Source organism: Pleurodeles waltl, chromosome 1_1, assembly GCF_031143425.1.
Source record: "Pleurodeles waltl isolate 20211129_DDA chromosome 1_1, aPleWal1.hap1.20221129, whole genome shotgun sequence".
NCBI lineage: Eukaryota > Metazoa > Chordata > Amphibia > Caudata > Salamandridae > Pleurodeles > Pleurodeles waltl.
In genome coordinates, this window is record NC_090436.1 from 898658999 (window position 1) to 898678067 (window position 19069).

Genomic DNA, 19069 nt, shown 5'->3' on the forward strand with positions numbered 1-19069 from the left:
GTGTTAGTGTTATTTACTTTTGCCTCTGTCAACCAATTGGGGATCCACACTGGACTCTGCACAGTGTACTTCTGTTTAGTGCACCATATTCAGAGACAGCTTCCTACACTGGTGGATCAGCAGTGGAGTCTGGTCTTTGTGTTTGTGGTCAATAAGTGACTACACAAGCAAATCCAAAAGTGCTGTTAGTTAAAATTGCATTTTTCCAATTGATCATATTTTCAGATGAGCCCATCGACCCTGAGAATCAGGTTAAAGTGAGTGAGGAGGAAGACCCAGAGCTTCCTCTACTCAAAAGAGAGGTGCCTGCATTCAGCAGCTAAACCAAGATGCACAGGGTACCTGCCTCTAGCGAGGATGGCTCAGGTAGTTCAAGGCACAATGATGAAGTCTCTGAAGAGGAGGATCATCTGGAAAGACTGGCCTGAAGAATAGCTCTGAAGGACAGGATACTGGCAATAGAAAGGGAAAGGGCAGAAATGGGTCTAGCATAGTGGCAGCAACTTAATAGATAGGGACAGAGTAGGAGCTCCTGACCCAAAAGTCCCCAAAGGGATTGTCCCCTAATATTAGGAAGGTGATGATATCACTGTAGGAAAGTGTCCTGGAGTTTTTCCTGATTTCTAGTGTAATTTTGACTGAAAGTGCACTGGGTTCCTGCAAACCAGGTACCCCGGTGCTAGAACTCTTTACCCAAAACTGCACAGTCGTTTTCCCAATTGGCAAAACCTTTAGCAAATGGTACCTTTTGTACCTAGGGCATGGGGTACTAAGGAGGATCGCAAAGGGCTGCAGCATAAATTGTCTCACCCTAGGAGACCCCTCACTGAGCACCTGACAGGCTGACATTGCAGGCTGCATGTCTTGGTGCAGACAAAAGTGAAAACACAACATGACACACGGCCTGTGTGCCAAGTCCCCTAAACACTGCATGCAATATATGTAGGCCACTACTCTAGCAGGTCTGACAGCCCTAAGGCCGGGTGAATTATATTACTTGTGAAGGCATATCTGCATGAGCACATATGCCCCTGCTATGTACTTGTCGACTCTCGGACATAGTAAGTGACCAAGGAAGCCATGTTAAATGCATGTGCTGGCCACTGGCCACTAGGATTATCCAGCCTCATGATGGCTTCTCTGAATATAGGGATATTTGGCATCAAACATCTCAGATTAATAAACCCTCACTGATGCCAGTGAGGGATTTATTAATAACTGCACCCAGAGGACACCTTAGAGGTTGCCCCTGAAAACCTACCAGCTACTAGTGGGTTGACTGACTGGTCCTGATCAGTTCCGACACCATAGGTGCGTTTCTGGCCCTCAAAAGGTGACAGCCAGCGCTCTCGAGGGCCAAAGACAAAATCCTGCACTAGGCAGGGGTGTTATCGTCTCACCTAGGCAGGATGGATATTCAAAGGCCTAGCTGCCTTTATAATGCAGCTCAGGTTTCTCCAGATGGTGGAGAGGACCGACTCCCCTGTCCTAACCCCAATTTTGGGGGCAGCACAGGCAGGACAATTAGGCAGATTAGGTAGTGTGTCCACTTCATCCCAGTCCCACCCCTAAAGTGGACTAGCTGAAGTGGACACCACTTTTCAAATTCCTCCATCTTGTCTGGAAGGAATTAGGCCACTAGGGTTAGGGTTATGCCCATTTCCTAGCAGAAGTGGTCATATAAAGGGTGTCATCAACCTCAAGGTGGGCAGCTCTTTGGCTACCACCTGGTACTCCCTGTAACACCCCTAAATTGAGTACTTAGGTGGCACCTTGAACCTTAGAACTCAGATCTGGATGACCTAAGAAGCAAAGGACAAGGAAGAGTTGTGCCTCTACAACAGAAAAAGAAGTAGCTTACTTGGCACCAGCCCCACCGGGCTGCCTGCTGACCTTGATGAACTCTGTCAAAAAAGACAACTCGTCCTGCAGCTGGGCCTCTAAGAAATCCAGGAGAACTGTCTGCCTTTCTTTAAAGATCAAAGGCGGCTTGGCTTTTGAAGCTTCTCGCCCTGGAATGTCCAGCCACCCTGAAAGAGGTGATAACACTTACTCCCACAGAAGGCTTTTGTTCCTGACCTCTGAGAACACTGGCTCTCAGGAGGTCGGAGATCTGTCTAGGGTGGCTGTACTGGTTTAGACCAGTCAGTTTATTAGGTTTTCAGATGGCACCTCTAAAGTGCCCTTTAAGTGCATGTATTAATAAATCCATCACTGGATTTAGTGAGGGTTCATTAATACGAGATGTTTGATACCAAACAGACCTAGTTGCAGTGAAGCCATCATGTAGCTGGGGAACTCATAATGACCAGTGTCGTTTTTTTTTTTTCAAGTAGGCCCACAAAACACCCTCAGCGGCACAGGGGCGTCCGGGTGCAGTGTGCAAAGCAGGTGTTGAGTTTTGTATTGGTTTCAATGGAGGGACCCCGGGGTCACTCTAGCCGTGGAGGCAGGGCACAGGGGGGCTTCTCGGGCCAACCACCGACTGGGCTAGGCAAAGGGTCACCTGGTGGTGACTCCTGCATAGAGGTTCAGTTCCTTCTGGTCCTGGCGGCTGCGGGTGCAGTGCTTGGTCCAGGCGTTGGGTCCCTTGTTACAGGCAGTCGCGGTAAGGGGGAGCCTCTGGATTCTCTCTGCAGGCGTCGCTGTGGGGGTCCAGGGGGGTCGTCTCGGGGCTACTCACAGGTTCGCATGGGAGTCCTCCGTGTGGTGTTGGTTCTCTGGATCATGAGTCGGGCGTTGGGTGCAGAGTGTGAAGTCAAACGCTTCCGGCGGGAAGAGTGAGGTCTTTGAAAGTTGCAGAAAAGTTGCAATACTGTTGCTGTTTGTTGAGCAGAGCCACTGCTCACGGGAGTTTCTTGGTCCTTAGGTTCAGGGCAGTCCTCTGAGGCTTCAGAGGTCGCTGGTCCCTGTTGGATGCGTCGCTGTTGCAGTTTTTCAAGTCAGGAGACAGGCCAGTAGGGCTGGGGCCAAAGCAGTTGTCGTCTTCCGTCGTCTCAGGAGGCTTGTATGTCAGCAGTTCTTCTTCTTTAGTTCAGGTTGTAGGAATCTGATTTCCTGGGTTCTGGGGTGCCCCTAAATACTAAAGTTAGCGGTTTGTTTAGGTCTGGGAGGGCAGTAGCCAATGGCTACTGTCCTGGAGGGTGGCTACACCCTCTTTGTGCCTCCTCCCTGAGGGGAGGAGGGCACATCCCTAATCCTATTGTGGGAATCCTCCAAAACTAATATGGAGGATTTCTAAAGGCAGGGGTCACCTCAGCTCAGAGCACCTTAAGGGCTGTCCTGACTGGTGGGTGATTCCTTGTTTTCTAATTATCTCCTCTAGCCTTGCCGCCAAAAGTGGGGATGTGGCCGGAGGGGCAGGCATCTCCACTAGCTGGGATGCCCTGTGATCCTGTCACAAAGGGGGTGAGCCTTTGGGGCTCACTGCCAGGTGTTACAGTTTCTGCAGGGGGAGGTGTGAAGTACATCCATCCAGTACAGGCTTTGTTCCTGCCCACAGAGTGACAAAGGCACTCTCCCCATGTGGCCAGCAACTCGTCTGGTTGTGGCAGGCTGGCAGAAACTGGTCAGCCCCCCACTAGAAGTCGGGTTGGTATTCAGGGGGCATCTTTAAGATGCCCTCTGGGTGCATGTTACAATAAATTCCACACTGGCATCAGTGTGCATTTATTGTGCTGAGAAGTTTGATACCAAACTTCCCAGATTTCAGTGTAGCCATTATGGAACTGTGGAGTCATGTTTGACAAACTCCCAGACCATATACTCTTATGGCTACCCTGCACTTACAATGTCTGAGGTTTTGCTTAGACACTGTAGGGGCATAGTGCTCATGCACATATGCCCTCACCTGTGGTATAGTGCACCCTGCCTCAGGGCTGTAATTCCTGCTAGAGGGGTGACTTACCTATGGCACAGGCAGTGTGAGGTTGCATGGCACTCTGAGAGGAGTGCCATGTCGACTTAGTCATTTTCTCCTCACCAGCACACACAAGCTGTGAGGCAGTGTGCATGTGCTGAGTGAGGGGTCCCCAGGGTGGCATAAGACCTGCTGTAGCCCTTAGAAACCTTCCCTGGCATCAGGGCCCTTGGTGCCAGGGATACCAGTTACAAGGGTCTTATCTGGGTGCCAAGGCTGTGCCAATTGTGGAAAGAAAGATACAGTTTAGGGAAAGAACACTGGTGTTGGGGCCTGGTTAGCAAGGTCCCAGCACACTTTCAATCAAAACTTAGCTTCAGCAAAGGCAAAAAGACAGGGAGTAACCATACCAACGAGGCATTTCCTTACAGCGGGCATCTCCAGAACTCCTCCATTTTGATGCAGTGGCACAAATCCTTTATGTAATCAAGCCACGGGATAAATGCCACTTTGTCAAAGGATAGTAGTTTCATCATTGCCGTCCCATATGGCCCCAGATGGACAGAGGACCACAGGCGCGCCCAATATAAGAGTGGTTTCTAGCTGATTACACAATGTATTAGATTTAAGGCCAAATCAAATTTAAGGGGAGTAAGTGGGGTAGTAGCTGGTAGATGTAACATGTAACGCAGAAACGTATTTTCGATCAAATTTAATCTATGTGGGTTGTTACAATGCCCCCAGAGCTCCGCACCATAAATTGCAGCCATCACTGCTGCGGCCTTATGTACCACAAGTGACAGTCGCCCTTCTGGATGCAGAAAAAGCATTTGATTCACTGTAGTGTCCGTAACTAAGGGCAACCTTACCAAACTGGGTCTCCCCCTGGGGTTTTCGTGTCCTCATCATGCTATTATACACGTAGCCAGCAGCTAGACTGTGGGTGAATGGGTTCCTTACAGACCCCTTCCCAGTGACTAGGGTACGAGCCAGGGCTGCCCACTGCCACCCTTACTCGTCATCATTTCATTAGACCCTTTGGTCTGCCATCTCCAAGAGCATCATTTACATCGTTGTCCGGGGCTTCTTTCGCTATCTATGCATGAGGACAATATATTTTTATTTGACAGAGATCTGCCACCCATTTACCCACTCCTATTTGTGAAATTATTTGATACGGATGCCTCTCCGGGCTCTCTATTAATTGGAACAAATTAGAGATCTTCCCACTTATAGACGCCACAGCACCCTGTGAGCTGGAGTATTTCCGACTCTAGTTAATATTTAGGTATCATTTTGCATAGACAGAAGGAGATAGTGGTTTACCTGAACAATGGCTCCCCGATTGACAAGCTCACCATTCAGGACGAGTGCTGGATTAAGTTACCGCTATAATTGGCTGGTAGAATTGCCATTATAAAAACAGTCAGCCTCCCACATTTTTTATATCAGTTTTAAACATCCCACTTACCATATTACTGGTATCACCCTGATGCCCGCATACCATATTCAGGTCAGTAACAAGATTACCACGGACACCCCCTCACCCCTCCACTATTCTGCTAATGAGCCTCATATGTGACCCCACGGAGATTTAAATGCTATCCACCACCACTTGGGCGTGGACTAGACTCTGCAGATATTGGGGCGGCTGCTCTACTCTCTGGCTCTTCCTCTCCTGCATAACTTTAGGGTGCTCTTGTCCCAAGAACGACTGGTACAATGCACTCTTCTGGCACATAGCTTAAATACCATGGGAGATCTCTTCCGGGTTGGCGATGTTATTAAGCATGACGCTCTAACGGCCTCTGGAACGTCCACCCACCAGGGCCACTTTGTTCTATGATGTTTGCATGGCACACTGCGCAACAGGTCACCATCTTATCTGTTGGAGCCTGACAACTTCCATCCCCTGACCTTAATAATCACATCCACCGACAGGACTCAACTAATCTCCCGGGTTTACGAATCCAGCTGGGTTTTGAAGCCCATGGCCACTGAGGGAGCCTGTGCAACATGGGGGCGTGACTTGGGGCAACCTATCCTGGACAAAGTATGTTATTTCTGTTCCACACACACAAAACTTGTCTTTCCAAACCACAGGCATAAACTGCTGCATTATAAATTCCTACACCGCACACACACAACTCCGAATGGTTTGGCAAAGGTCAATCCCACACGCTCACACAAATGTCTGATTTTTTGCATCTTGAGTGGACTTGCCCTGTTATTCATACTTACTACTGAGTGTGGGTCTTCGCTATACTCTCAGGGATGACAGCTATCATTGACCCCTCTCATGTAGTATTAGACACTATACTGTAGTTGTGCTCTTTCTGGCCAATCGCTAGATAGTCATACACTGGGGCAGCACCAGGGACCCATCACAGATAAACGTATAAAAGACATGATTTCCAGTGACTCCTCCAGCGAGGGCTACGCTAAGCTGCAGCCACCAGCCTCCAGGCCCAAACACATATGGCAACCCTTACGTGACTATCTACTGACTCTGGACAATGAGGTACCTGATGGAGGAAATGGCTGAGATTCGTACCGGTGGCCAGCACCATGTCTCACAGTGGTTTGTTCCCTACTATTGGGGCATGGAGACCTCGCCCCACTGTACTCCTCTCTTCCTGTTTCAATTATTTTGATGATGTCCCCATGGCTACTTGCAAATGTATGTATTTTATTTTTCTTTGCGTCTACCACATCTATGTTCGCATTCTGTAACCAAAAGTGTGCAATGAGTGGATAACTGTATTGCTTTGTTTGTTTTTGCAAAACGAAGGAAAAATAAAGTTCTAAAAAAAGATATAGGGGGTCATTACAACATTGGCGGGTGGCTAACGCCGTCCGCCAAGCTGTAACCGATGTGCGGCCGCCAATGCGGCCGCACTCCCGCGGTCCCCATTACAACATTCCCGCTGGGCCGGCGGGCGCACACCTAGTTTACGCCCAGCGGGGATGCGGCCGCAACATAGGAGCCGGCTCCTAATGGAGCCGGCGGTGTTGCGGCCGTGCCACGGGTGCAGTAGCACCCGTCGCACCTTTCACTGTCTGCTTTGCAGAGAGTGAAAAGCAGCACGGGGCCCTGTTAGGGGGCCCCTGCACTGCCCATGCCAGTGGCATGGGAAGTGCAGGGGCCCCAGGACTCCCCTTACCGCCAGCCTCTTCCTGGCAGTGCAAACCGCCAGAAACAGGCTGGCGGTAGGGGAGTCATAATCCCCAGGGCAGCGCTGCCCTGGCGGATTATCACCGCCGGGGCTAAAACGGCGCTACCGCCACGGTCAAAATATGGGTCTCCGTACCGCCAGCCTGTTGGCGGTACGAACGCCACTTTACCCCTGGCGGTCTCGTAATGACCCCCTTAGTCTCTACAAGATAAGGTGTTACCAAAAGATAAGTAACTTGCTCATCTGATAGAGACTTCTAGCTGCAGATTTCTTACCACTGAATAGATCCCCAAGTGATACCATCCCTGAAGGTGGGTCCGCAAACCAACTTCAAACTAAGAAGTCTTGCAGGACTGAATGGGCAAAGTGCCCGTCCCTATGGATTCGATTGCCCAGGCAATAATGTTTGATAAACGTGTGCAGAGATGCCCATGTGAGTGCCTGGCAGATGTCCAGGACTCTGCATGCTAACGCAGTGGTCACAGCTTTAACTCTGGTGGAATGAGCTTGCACACCTTCAGGAGGTTGCTTGTTTGCCAGTGAATAGCAGATCTTGTTGTAGGGTAGGACCTAACAAGAGATGGTTTACGTATGGACTGCCTAAACTTTCTTTGCAACCACATACCACCACGGAGAGTTGGTCATCCACACAGAACTCTCAGGTACAGTCAAGTTAGAACGCCAGTGGTCTTTTTTGGATCCAGAAGGTGGAGTCTTTCCTTTCCTTAGAAGGATGTGGGGGTGCATAAAAAGTAGACAGGGTGACAGATAGGCCTACATGAAAAGGTGTGACCACTTTTGGTAGAAAGGAGGCCCTTGTGCGAAGCACCAGTTTATCAGGACATATTGAGGTAAGGCAGTTTAGATGAAAAGGCCTGCAGCTCACTCACTCCACAGGCAGATGTGGTAATTGCCACAAAGAAGGCTGTTTTTAGTATCAGAGGCCTGAGGGGGCAATTGCAGAGAGGCTCGAAAGGAGAGTACATCAAAAATGTTAGAACAAAACAAAGGTCTCACTGGGACATAATGAATAGTGAATGAGGAAAGAGACCAGTAAGACCTTTGAAGAATCGATGTACAATAGGGGACCTGAATAAAGAAGGCTTATTAGGCAACCACAAGAAGGCAGAAATGGCAGATAAATAGCTGAGCCCTGCTAGACACAGGAGAGAATGAAAAGTAAGGCCTCAGAAAGAGGGGCAGAAATGGTATCAACAGATTTTTATGTAGACCATGCCACAAATTTCTTCCAACGGCAGGCATATACTGCCTTGGTGAGGGGATGCCTTGCTGGCAAGATGACGTTACAGACTTCGGAAAAAAGGTAAAAAGCTGTCAACTGCTGCTGCTCAATCACTGCGAAGAAGGCGGAGAGTGGGCAGGTTCGGGTGAAGAACCTTTCGCTGTAGCTGCAACAGAAGATCCTCAGTAGCTGGGGATACCAGACTCTCCATGTCCAATCCTGAGCCACAAGTATGACTTGGGCCCCATAGTTACTTATCTTCTTGAGAACTCTGGTCAGGACTGGTATAGGCAGAAAGGCATACATGTGGCTTAAGTTCCACTCAAGATGAAAAGCGTCTCTGAGCGAGAGCTGCCTTGGAAACTCCAGCATGCAAAATTGCTGACATTGGGCTTTCTTAGTGGAGGCAAAGAGATCTAACCAAGGTTCTTCACACTGCTGAAAGAGACCTTGTGCCACCCCCAGGTGGAGACGCCACTCGTGATCCGCTAGGCATCTTCGGCTGATTTTGTCTGCTCTAGCATTCAGAGAGCCTGCCAGATGTTGAACTACCAAGGATATACCCTTCTGTTCCAGCCAAGTCCAGAGATGCAGAGCCTCTTGACAAAGGGTCCACTGCCTCCACCTTGCCCTATTTGTTGCAGTACCACAAGGCGGTGGTGTTATCTGTGAACCGCTGCACTAGCCTTGATGAAAGGAAGAAAAGCTTTCAATGCCAGAAAGATCACTCGGAGCTCTAGCAGGTTGATGTGGACTCCAGATTCCACTGGAGACAAGAGTCCTCTGATCTCCACCTCTCCCAGATAGCTTCCCCATCCCAGGAGGGACGCAATTGTTACTACTGTCAGATCTGGTTGGGGAAGGAAGAGGGGTCTGCCTCTGACCCAGTCACAGTTGGTTAGCCACCACTGCAGATCCTCTGCAGTCCGCATCGAGGTCTGGACCATGTCAGAGAGATTACCCTGATGCTGCGCCCATTAAAACTTCAAGTCCCATGGCAGAGCCCGCATATGCCATCTGGCATGTGTCTCCAACAGGACGCATGAGTCCTAACAGCCTCGGACTCAGTCTTATCGAAATCCAGGATACAGGCTGAGACATCAGTATCATAGCCTGAATATCCTGGACTCGCCACTTGAGTGGATAAACCTGACACTGCCTGTGTCACGAACAGCTCCCTTTAAAGGGAGCCTCTGAGAAGGAGTCTAATGTGACTTCGTTTACAGTGAATCCCAGCAAAAGCAGGAGATTTGCCATAGTCCGAGGGCCGAAGAGGATAGCCTGCGGCGAGCCACCCTTCAAGAGCCAGTTGTCGAGATAGGGGAAGACTGGAACCCCTGATCTCCGCAGGTGAGCTGCAACCACCACCATCACCCTGGTGAATACCTGAGGTCCGCTGGTGAGGCCAAAGGGTAGCACGGCGAATTGACAATGTGCATGGCCTATAGTAAACCGCAGATAGCGCTGACTGGCAGGCAGAACAGGAATGTGAAAATAGGCATCCTGAAAGTTCAATGCTACCATCCAGTTTCCTGGATCCAGGGCAGACAAGACCTGAGCCAACATGAACATTTTGAATCTCTATTCCTTAAGGAAGAGATTGAGGGCTCAGAGCTAGAATAGGATGAAGATTTTTGTCCTTTTTGGGAACCAGAAAGTAGCGGGAATAGCAACCACAGCCTACTTCTGGCACCAGAACTCCCTCTATGGCTCCCTTGGCCAAGACAGCCGCGACTTCCTCGCGTTAGAAGGGACAGGTGATCCTACGTCAGCCCCTCGTTAGATGGTGGCAAGGGTGGAGAGGAGGTTTTGAACAGGATAAAGAAGCTCCTTCTGACGATTTGCAAAAACTACCTGTCTGATTTTATGGACTGCCAGTGGGGAAGGTGATGGCGAATCCTGTCCGCAACTGGGTGCCCATAGTGTAAAGGGGCAGACTAGGAGGATTTAGAGGCTGCTGTAGTTGGGGGTGGGGGCAGCAAACTGACCAGACCACTAGCCACCTGACCCATGAGGTCTGTGGGTCCCGCTGTAGGAAAGTAACATCTTTCTGGCGTAGATGCTCCCACTTTTTGCCTGGTGTCAGTATGTTTATCATGTAGTTCACTGGGATCCTGCTAACCAGTACCCCAGTGTCAGTGTTCTCTCCCCTAAATTTAGTTGTACTGGGAAATCCTACCTACTTACCTTTAGGATTTTAGTACTACCCCAGTCCTAGGGGTCATTGGTGGTAGTGCGGGTAGGGAGTGATTTTCGCATTCCATTTTTTTTGTATATGGTCTCCCCCCCACCACCGCCGGTAGGGGCCCATGTAATTTTATGCCTTTGCTTACCTGTTGCTAAGTATACTTTTGTGTGCACATATCTCCTTTTAGGAGATATACCAAAGTTAGTTCTAGTGTGTGTTACAATAAATAACCTATTTTTCTAACACTGGTGTGTTTCATTCATGTGTGTACATCACTGACTGACCTGTGTGGTATTTGCAACCACTTTACACCCTCTTGGATAAGTCTTAGCTGCTCTCCACAGCTACCCTTTTGAGAGCTCTGGTTATCTAGAGCCGCCTACACTATCAGTAAGGGTTGCCTGGACTCAGTACGGGGGGGTCTCCCTTATGGGTGTACACCATATACTGAGCCAGCCTCCTGTAACAGCGCCTTTGTTCATGCAGAGGCCAGGAAGCATGCAAGGCACGGTGGTTGGTTGGGAATTGACAAGGCTGGAAGCCCCTTTCATAGCTATGAACGGAGCGAAAGGCAGATGGGGGGGTATGGGGGTGCTGCCGCAAGGCCCAAGGACCTGACCTTACCCAGAGAGCTACGACATTACCCGAAAAGCCAGATGTCCTCAGCCAGACGTAGCACCTCAGGGCTACTGTCGTGAAATCCTCTCTTCCTAGTTAGTCTGTTGTATCAATTCCGCAACAAATTGTGAACTTTACTGCATTCCTTCTGTAGGAAGATGGCTCTGTATATACTATCTCAAAGTGAGAGATAGTCTGCACAGAGTCAAAGGGCTCCCCTTAGAGGTTGATAGTGGCAAAATTAGATAATACTAATGCTCTATTTTGTGGTAGTGTGGTCAAGCAATAGGCTTATCAGAGGGTAGTGTTAAGCATTTGTTGTACACACACAGGCAATAAATGAGGAACACACACTCAAAGACAACTCCAGGCCAATAGGTTTTATATAGAAAAAAATGTTTTCTTAATTTATTTTAGAACCACAAGAGTCAAGATTTGAGGTAAGTACATAAAATGCAAGGTACTTCACACAGGTAAGCATATAACTTTGATTTAAAACAGTAGAACACACAGTTTTGGTTAAAATGGCAATAAGCTATTTTAAAAGTGAACACTGCAAAAATCAATAGTTCCTGGGGGAGGTAAGTTTGGTTAGTTTCTGCAGGTAAGTAAAGCACTTACACAGGCAGTCTCCTGGGCATAAGCAGCCCACAAGGGTTTCAAGGGAAGCCCAAAACCACTGCACCAGCAACATACGGTCGGTCAGGTGCAGAGGTCAAAAGAGGGCCCAAAACACATAGGTGCCTATGGATAACAGGGGTGCCCCGGTTCCAGTCTGCTAGCAGGTAAGTATCTGCGTCCTTGGGGAGCAGACCAGGGGGGTTTTGTAGAGCACTGGGGACACACACACACAAAACACACCCTCAGCGGCATAGGGGTGGCCGGGTGCAGTGTGCAAAGTAGGCATTGGGTTTGCTATGGAAAGCAATGGAGGGACCGGGGGGTCACTTAGGCGATGCAGGCAGGGCATAGGGGGGCTGCTCGGGCCAGCCTCCGACTGCGCCAGGGTGAGGGCCGCCTGCTGGTCACTCCTGCACTGGTAGGTGGTTCCTCTCGGTCATGGGGGCTGCGGGTGCAGTGCTTGGTCCAGGCGTCGGGTTCCTTTGTTACCAAGCAGTTGCGGTCAGGGGGAGTCTCTGGATCCTCTATGCAGGCGTCGCTGTGGGTGTGCAGGGAGGTCAACTTAGGGTGTCCACGTCATTGGAGTTGCCTGGGAGTCCTCTCTACGGTGTTCGTTGTCCTGGCCTGGACTCGAGCCGGAGGCTTCAGGTGCAGAGTGTGAAGACTCACGCTTCCAGAGTGAGCCTGGAGTCTCTTTAAAGATGGTTTCTTTGTTGCAAAGTTGTTGCAGTTTCTGAACAGTGCCACTGTTCTCGGAAGGTTCTTGGTCCTTCTGGTGCAGGGCAGTCCTCTGAGTCCTCAGAGGTCGCTGGTCCACTGGATGTGTCGCTGTGCAGGTTCTTTGAGTCTGGAGACAGGCCGGTAGGGCTGGGGCCAAGTCAGTTGGTGTCTCCATAGTCTCTGCCGGGCTTTCAGGTCAGCAGTCGTCCTTTCTTCAGGTTGCATGAATCTGATTTCCTGGGTTCAGGGTCACTTCTAAATACTCAATTTAGGGGTGTGTTTAGGTCTGGGAGGCAAATAGCCAATGGCTACTGTCCTTGAGGGTGGCTACACCCTCTTTGTGCCTCCTTCCTAAGGGGAGGGGGACACATCCCTATTACTATTGGGGGAATCCTTCAAACTCAAGATGGAGGATTTCTAAAGGCAGGGGTCACCTCAGCTCAGAGCACTTAAGGGGCTGTCTTGACTGGTAGGTGACTCCTCCTTGTTTTTGTCATTATCTCCCCTGGACTTGCCGCCAAAAGTGGGGGCTGTGTCTAGGGGGCGGCAAGCTCCACTAGAGTGCCCTGGGGCACTGTAACACGAAGCCTAAGTCTTTGAGGCTCACTGCTAGGTGTTACAGTTCCTACAGGGGTGAGGTGTGAAGCACCTCCATCCAGAGCAGGCTTTGTTTCTGGCCTCAGAGGGCATAAAGGCCCTCACCTCAGGGGGTCAGAAACTCATCTCTCAGCAGCAGGCTGGCACAGACCAGTCAGTCCTGCACTGAAGGATTGGGTAAAATACACGGGGCATCTCTAAGATGCCCTCTGTGTGCATTTTTTAATAAATCCAACACTGGCATCAGTGTGGGTTTATTATTGTGAGAAGTTTGATACCAAACTTCCCAGATTTCAGTGTAGCCATTATGGAACTGTGGAGTTCGTAACTGACAAACTCCCAGACCATATACTTAATATGGCCACACTGTATTTACAATGTCTAAGAATAGACTTAGACGCTGTAGGGGCATATTGCTCATGCAGCTATGCCCTCACCTGTGGTATAGTGCACCCTGCCTTAGGGCTGTAAGGCCTGCTAGAGGGGTGACTTACCTAGGCCACAGGCAGTATTTTTTGGGCATGGCATCCTGAGAGGGATGCTATGTCGACTTTACCTTTTTTCTCCCACCAACACACACAATCTACAATGGCAGTGTGCATGTCTTAGGTGAGGGGTCCCTTAGGGTGGCACAACACATGTTGCAGCCCTTGGGGACCTTCCCTGGTCACAGGGCTCTTGGTACCACTGGTAGCTTTTACAAGGGACTTATCTGTGTGCCAGGGGTGTGCCAATTGTGGAAACAATGGTAAATTTTTAGTGAAAGTACACTGGTGCTGGGGCCTGGTTAGCAGGGTCCCAGCACACTTCTCAGTCAAGTCAGCATCAATATCAGGCAAAAAGTGGGGGGTAACTGCAACAGGGAGCCATTTTCCTACAACACCCATAGGTATCCCCTTAGACTTGGCATCCGAATCAGTCGCATTGAGACCCGATTGGATTACCTGTCCACAGGCCGCATGGTCATCTATGAAGAGATCTTGAAATTCCTGGAAAAGATTAGGGATGAGAGTGTTTGGCATATCTCACAGTGTGTACACATAGCAAACCAGCAGACGTGTCATTTAAAGACTTAAGCGCTAGTCTTCTAACCGGAAAGATTTCCTTGCCCCAAGCCTCTATTTTTTTTACACCCTATATGCAGTTTAGACACGGACGAAGTTTAAACAACAAGGGTTTCTGGCAAAGGTGCTCTGATAAAAATAAGGGATCATCAGCGCAGGTCTATACCTCCTGGCGATAGAACTACAGATGCCTCTGGTTGAGGAGAGCTTGGTTCAAGTAGCTGGCACAGGGTCTAGCAGAGCATCACTAAATGGAAGGAGTGGCTCTGAGGACGGGACAGAAGGCTGTAGGACCTCTGGAAGAATGCCATATTTAGTTTCCACTGTTGGTAGTGGTAAAGGTAACAGCTATTCTTATAATGGAGTGTTAGGAGGATACATTTTGGGGAAGGAATCCTGCTGGCTGCAACATTTCCAGCTCTGGTGAAGTCTCAACCCCACTCACCTCTGTCAGTCCTTCAAAGGCTCTTGACGATCTTCCTGATCTGTACCAACACAGTTAGAGCTACAATCGGGGTCATTGTCAGCGTAGATCAGAGAAAGATGGGCGATATAGAATCGGTATTGGAACCAATGGTAATGTCGACAAGGCCATCTGTAGAGGAAAAAGGGGGCAAAAGGTGCAGAGAGAAAATCTGCAGAAGTACATGCAAACAACACCATCACAAGTCCCATGGGGCCCAAAGGCACTCCAGGCAGGACCACAGCACGTTGGAACACCTCCAACATAGTGTTTTGGTGTGATGCTGGATTGGAGCCGGGCACCAGGAAGTCAAAGTATAGCTGTGAAGCTGGATAAAAGGGTAGAGGTGTTGTAACTGGGATGTTTACTGGTGCTTTGTCAAGTAATAGGGATTCCCAGCTATGAATGAAGGTCCTGGGCTACTGGTGCTGCAAGTGTGAGATCATGTGGCAAGGGATCCTCAACCAACTCACACTCTGATTAGGAGTCAGGAAGTGCTCTCAGTGACTTTCCTATCTTGTGCATTTAAGAAGTGAGGAATCTGCAGGTAGAGTATCACTAGAAAAAAGGGAACAGAGATCAGATAGCCGGCGGAGGTGTTTTATGGCATCACTTCCAGTGCGGATATGGAGCTAGTGCCTCCTACTGGCGTTGGAAAGCTATAAAAAGTTTCAGGATCCAGTGTGCGGTTATATTCTAAAGGTGAGGAGTCTGAGGGTGGAAGTATCAATCAGAAAAACACCTTATCAGACAGAAAAGAGGTAAAAGGAACATCATCACAAGTCACTTACTTGCAAACTAAAGTGATTACTATAAAAAAAAAAGTCCAATAAAGTAACTTGTCCATGGAATATACCACACCTCCCCATTCTGGCCTTCTACTTTCCTGTAGGGGAGGTTTCACATTTTGAACAAAATTCCCTTGCTTCTTCACCAGGACCCAATGTTCCATTGGCACAACAATTGTGAGAATAAATGTTCTATTTCCAATTCCAACAAAAGTTAAACTCAGAAACATTGGCAAACTACTTTGAGAGCATCAAGAATATTATTTCCCACCAAGACCCCGCTGACCCTGTACATAAAGTTTGCAATTTAGGTGTGTTCTTTGACAGCGATCTTGCCTTCTCTCCTCTCAATCTATCAAATGAAGTTCCTTCCTTTGCTGAGACTTCCGCAAAGAAGTCATGCAGGTATCTCCAATAGTCATTTGTCTTCTGGACTATTGTACCTCGCTCTACCTGGGACTAACAAAAGGATGCATTTAAGCTCATAAATCCCCCAATCACATGACATGGCTCATATTTGGTTTTAACTGAGTAAACACATCAAACAAGTCTTGATAACTCTAAAATGGATTCCTGTAAAAAAACGAGCGCAATTGGAGCACAAAGTGAAATGTGTATTTTAAATAAAGCACTCTATAGCTGCATGCACATTTACCTTATCGCTCTTTATTTACTATCCAAGACCCCTAACCGCTGACCCTGCACAGAAGTTTGCAATTTAGGTGTTTTCTTTGACAGCGATCTAGCCTTCTCTCCTCTCAAACCATCAAATCTGCTTTTTCCACTGCTGAAATTTCCACACAGAAACCATGCTGATATTGTTCACACCCTTAGGGTTGTCCCCTCCCACTGTTAACGCTTTACACATTTCTTGGAGGGCTCGACACTTAATGTTCTCTAATCTCCTTTTATTGTCAAGAAGCCAGATACAATTATAGATTTAACAAACTGAGGCAATTAATCATCTGTGTCCACTGGATTTGTGTATGCTTTAACATATACCCACCAAGTGCAATGATGTTGCTCATTAATAAATGCATTCTCAGTCATAGGCAGCTCAAATAGTAAACTTGTTCAATTTTCTGAAGCAGTTTACTTTTTGATTCATTTTGCTAATCCTCCTTATACGTTTCCAGAAATTGTATTTTTTCATACCATCAGTTAATGTAGGAACTATCAGTCAGCAAAGAAGAAAGGCCCTTACTATTTGGCATTAGAAACTCCTAGAAATATTTTGGTGACTGTACAATAATAGAAAATACAATAAAGACTACAAAGAGAAAATCAAAATAAGCAATTACCTGGACATTAGGCTCCAACTCTACTACCTTATTTTCCGAAGGTGAGGTCTCATTGTATTCTTTTAATGCTTCCTCTAATTTTTCAGTCTGCTTCACACTCATTGGCCGCCATCTCGCTTTCTTTTTAGGTTTTGTCTCCCAAACAACATCCGAACTAGTGGTGAAACATAAGAAAATATATAAATTTAATACCAACAAGATACTGAGTAATCCTGAAACAGAAAACAGCCAACTATATAGATCAGTCAGGTATGCAGTGAAGAACAAGTTACTTGAACTATCTGGTAATGCTCTTTGAGGTGGATATTCTATCAAATTGGAGATTCCTCACCTTGTGAATACCCCCATGCACCAGACTGGATCTGGATATTTTTCTCAGCAATTTCCTCATGCAGCAGTAAGTGACATCCTGTAGCTCCGTGTCTGGTCAGGTCTGTCCCAACTAAGAAGTAAAGTAAAGGCCACAGTATAACCAGAACCGCTCTGCATCAATATCTATTTCTTTCTGATATCTGTCCGTGCCATCAGATGCAGAGCCTTCAATACTCAGATTGGGCCAGTGTGCACATTTTTACTTAGAATTTATTTTAATATGGACCAAGGGAGCCCATTCTACTGAACAGGAAGGATGAAGGGTTGGTGATGCACTTATGGTTACATGGTGTACCCACCAGAAAGAGTGATACCAAAAGTAAATAACTTGTTCTTCTGATGGATATTTGTAACCACACATTTCTAACCTTGTGAATAGATACCAATGCAGTAGCTATATAAAGGTGGGTGTCTGGAATGGCTGAGACCAGAAATTCTGCAAGACTGAATGGTTAAAATGCACTCCCTCCGGACCTGGCTTTACAAGCAATAGTGCCTCAAACATGTGGACAGAAAAGGTGGCCTGGCCCCTGGTAGAATAAACCTGAATGCATTTCAGAGGATGCTTCTTAGCCTATCCAAAACAGATGGTAACAAATAGGACAATCAATTGGAGACGGTCTGTTACAGTACTGCCATTTATTAGTTTGTACTAGTTAAAACAATGAAGAGTTCACCCGATGGTGCCTGGTACGATCAAGTTAGAAACTCAGAGCTCTGAGGCTCTAAGTGAAGGAGTCTTTCTTCTTCCTTGGATGAATGAGGAGTGGAAAAGAAAGACAGTAGTGTGATAGACTGCCAGATGTGGAAGGGCATGATGACTTTCGGGAGAAACGTCACCCTAGTCTGTAGTAATAGCGTGTCAAGAAAGAAGGTGGTGTAGAACTGATGGTCAATACTGCTTGTAGGGACAAGCTGACTTGAATGCTATGAGAAAACCTGTATTAAGGTTTAGTAACCTCAGAGAGCAATTGCACATAGGTTCAAGCTAAAAGCTTCTTTGCTGGGCTAATGATCTTTCTGATGGATACTCTACTTTCCTGCAGAATCCTCACCTGTGGAATAATCCCAGGTTTCAACCTGGATCTGGAAACTTTTAAGCTCTCACACTGTTGGTAGGGATGCGGATTCACCGCCACATTGAAAGTGGTGTCAGATGATGTCACCAAGCCATATAGTGCAAACCCAGACGTTTAACAACATCAGTTCCACTTTTTCGCAGCTTTTGAGGCAAGTGGACAAACGGAAATCGAAGAATACTGCAGTACTAAAATAGCATTTGGGATCTTACTAACTTTCCCTATGGCACAGCCATCAAAAGGTGAAAAGAATGGGTCAGTGAGGAATCCACAGGTAGACAGAGCATCCACCATAAAGATTGCTCCACACAGGTAAGTAACTTTTTCTTCTGGTAGATACTTCTAGCTGCAGATTCTTCAGCTATGGGATAGATTCCCAAGCAATGTCTCTCCCAGGTGTAGGTTGATGGATGATAAGACAAGTACACCCATGTCCCTCTCTTGCAGATATCAGCTGTAGGGACGCGGCCCCGGTTTAGGTTTCCGGTGAGGGATTACCGTTGCTAATAAACATGGATAATCTACAGGCATGCTTTTTCCCATGGAGCCCTGTCCCTAGTTAAGGATGGTTTATCCCAGTTGTTATCTATTTGACATAGAACTGATGTGAGTAACGATTCACCATTTTTTTTTTTTTTTTTTTACCGTATTACCACTAAAGAACTGAGTGTAGTTTACACTGGAAGCCTAGGAGAAGGTTATTTTGTCTAGTCCTGATGAAGCACCAAGTGATCCGTTTGAACTTTAAGGCGCAAAACATGTTGACTTTTTGGTAGCAGTTAAAGGCAATTAGCTTTTTCTACTCCTTTCGGAGAGTGTGGGATCATTATTTCCTTCTCACTCTACATAGTTTTTTAATCTTGACCGGCCCATTTCTCGCTTAATAAAATCTATTTTTCGATTAGGTGACCGAGCCAATTTTATACACATTTTTTTCTCTCCAGCTCTTTTTTTCTGTAATCAAATGTATTCCTATTTTT

General features: G+C 47.6%; 1 protein-coding gene across 2 annotated transcripts in view; it reads right to left on the reverse strand.

The window, feature by feature from the left end:
* Window positions 1-19069, reverse strand: part of VPS13A (vacuolar protein sorting 13 homolog A) — a 1844906-nt gene that overhangs the window by 650075 nt on the left and 1175762 nt on the right. For both annotated transcript variants that reach the window (XM_069230089.1, XM_069230094.1), the window contains exon 55: window positions 16639-16792. In XM_069230089.1, the coding sequence (XP_069086190.1) occupies window positions 16639-16792 (154 nt within the window). The remainder of the gene's footprint in view (window positions 1-16638; window positions 16793-19069) is intronic.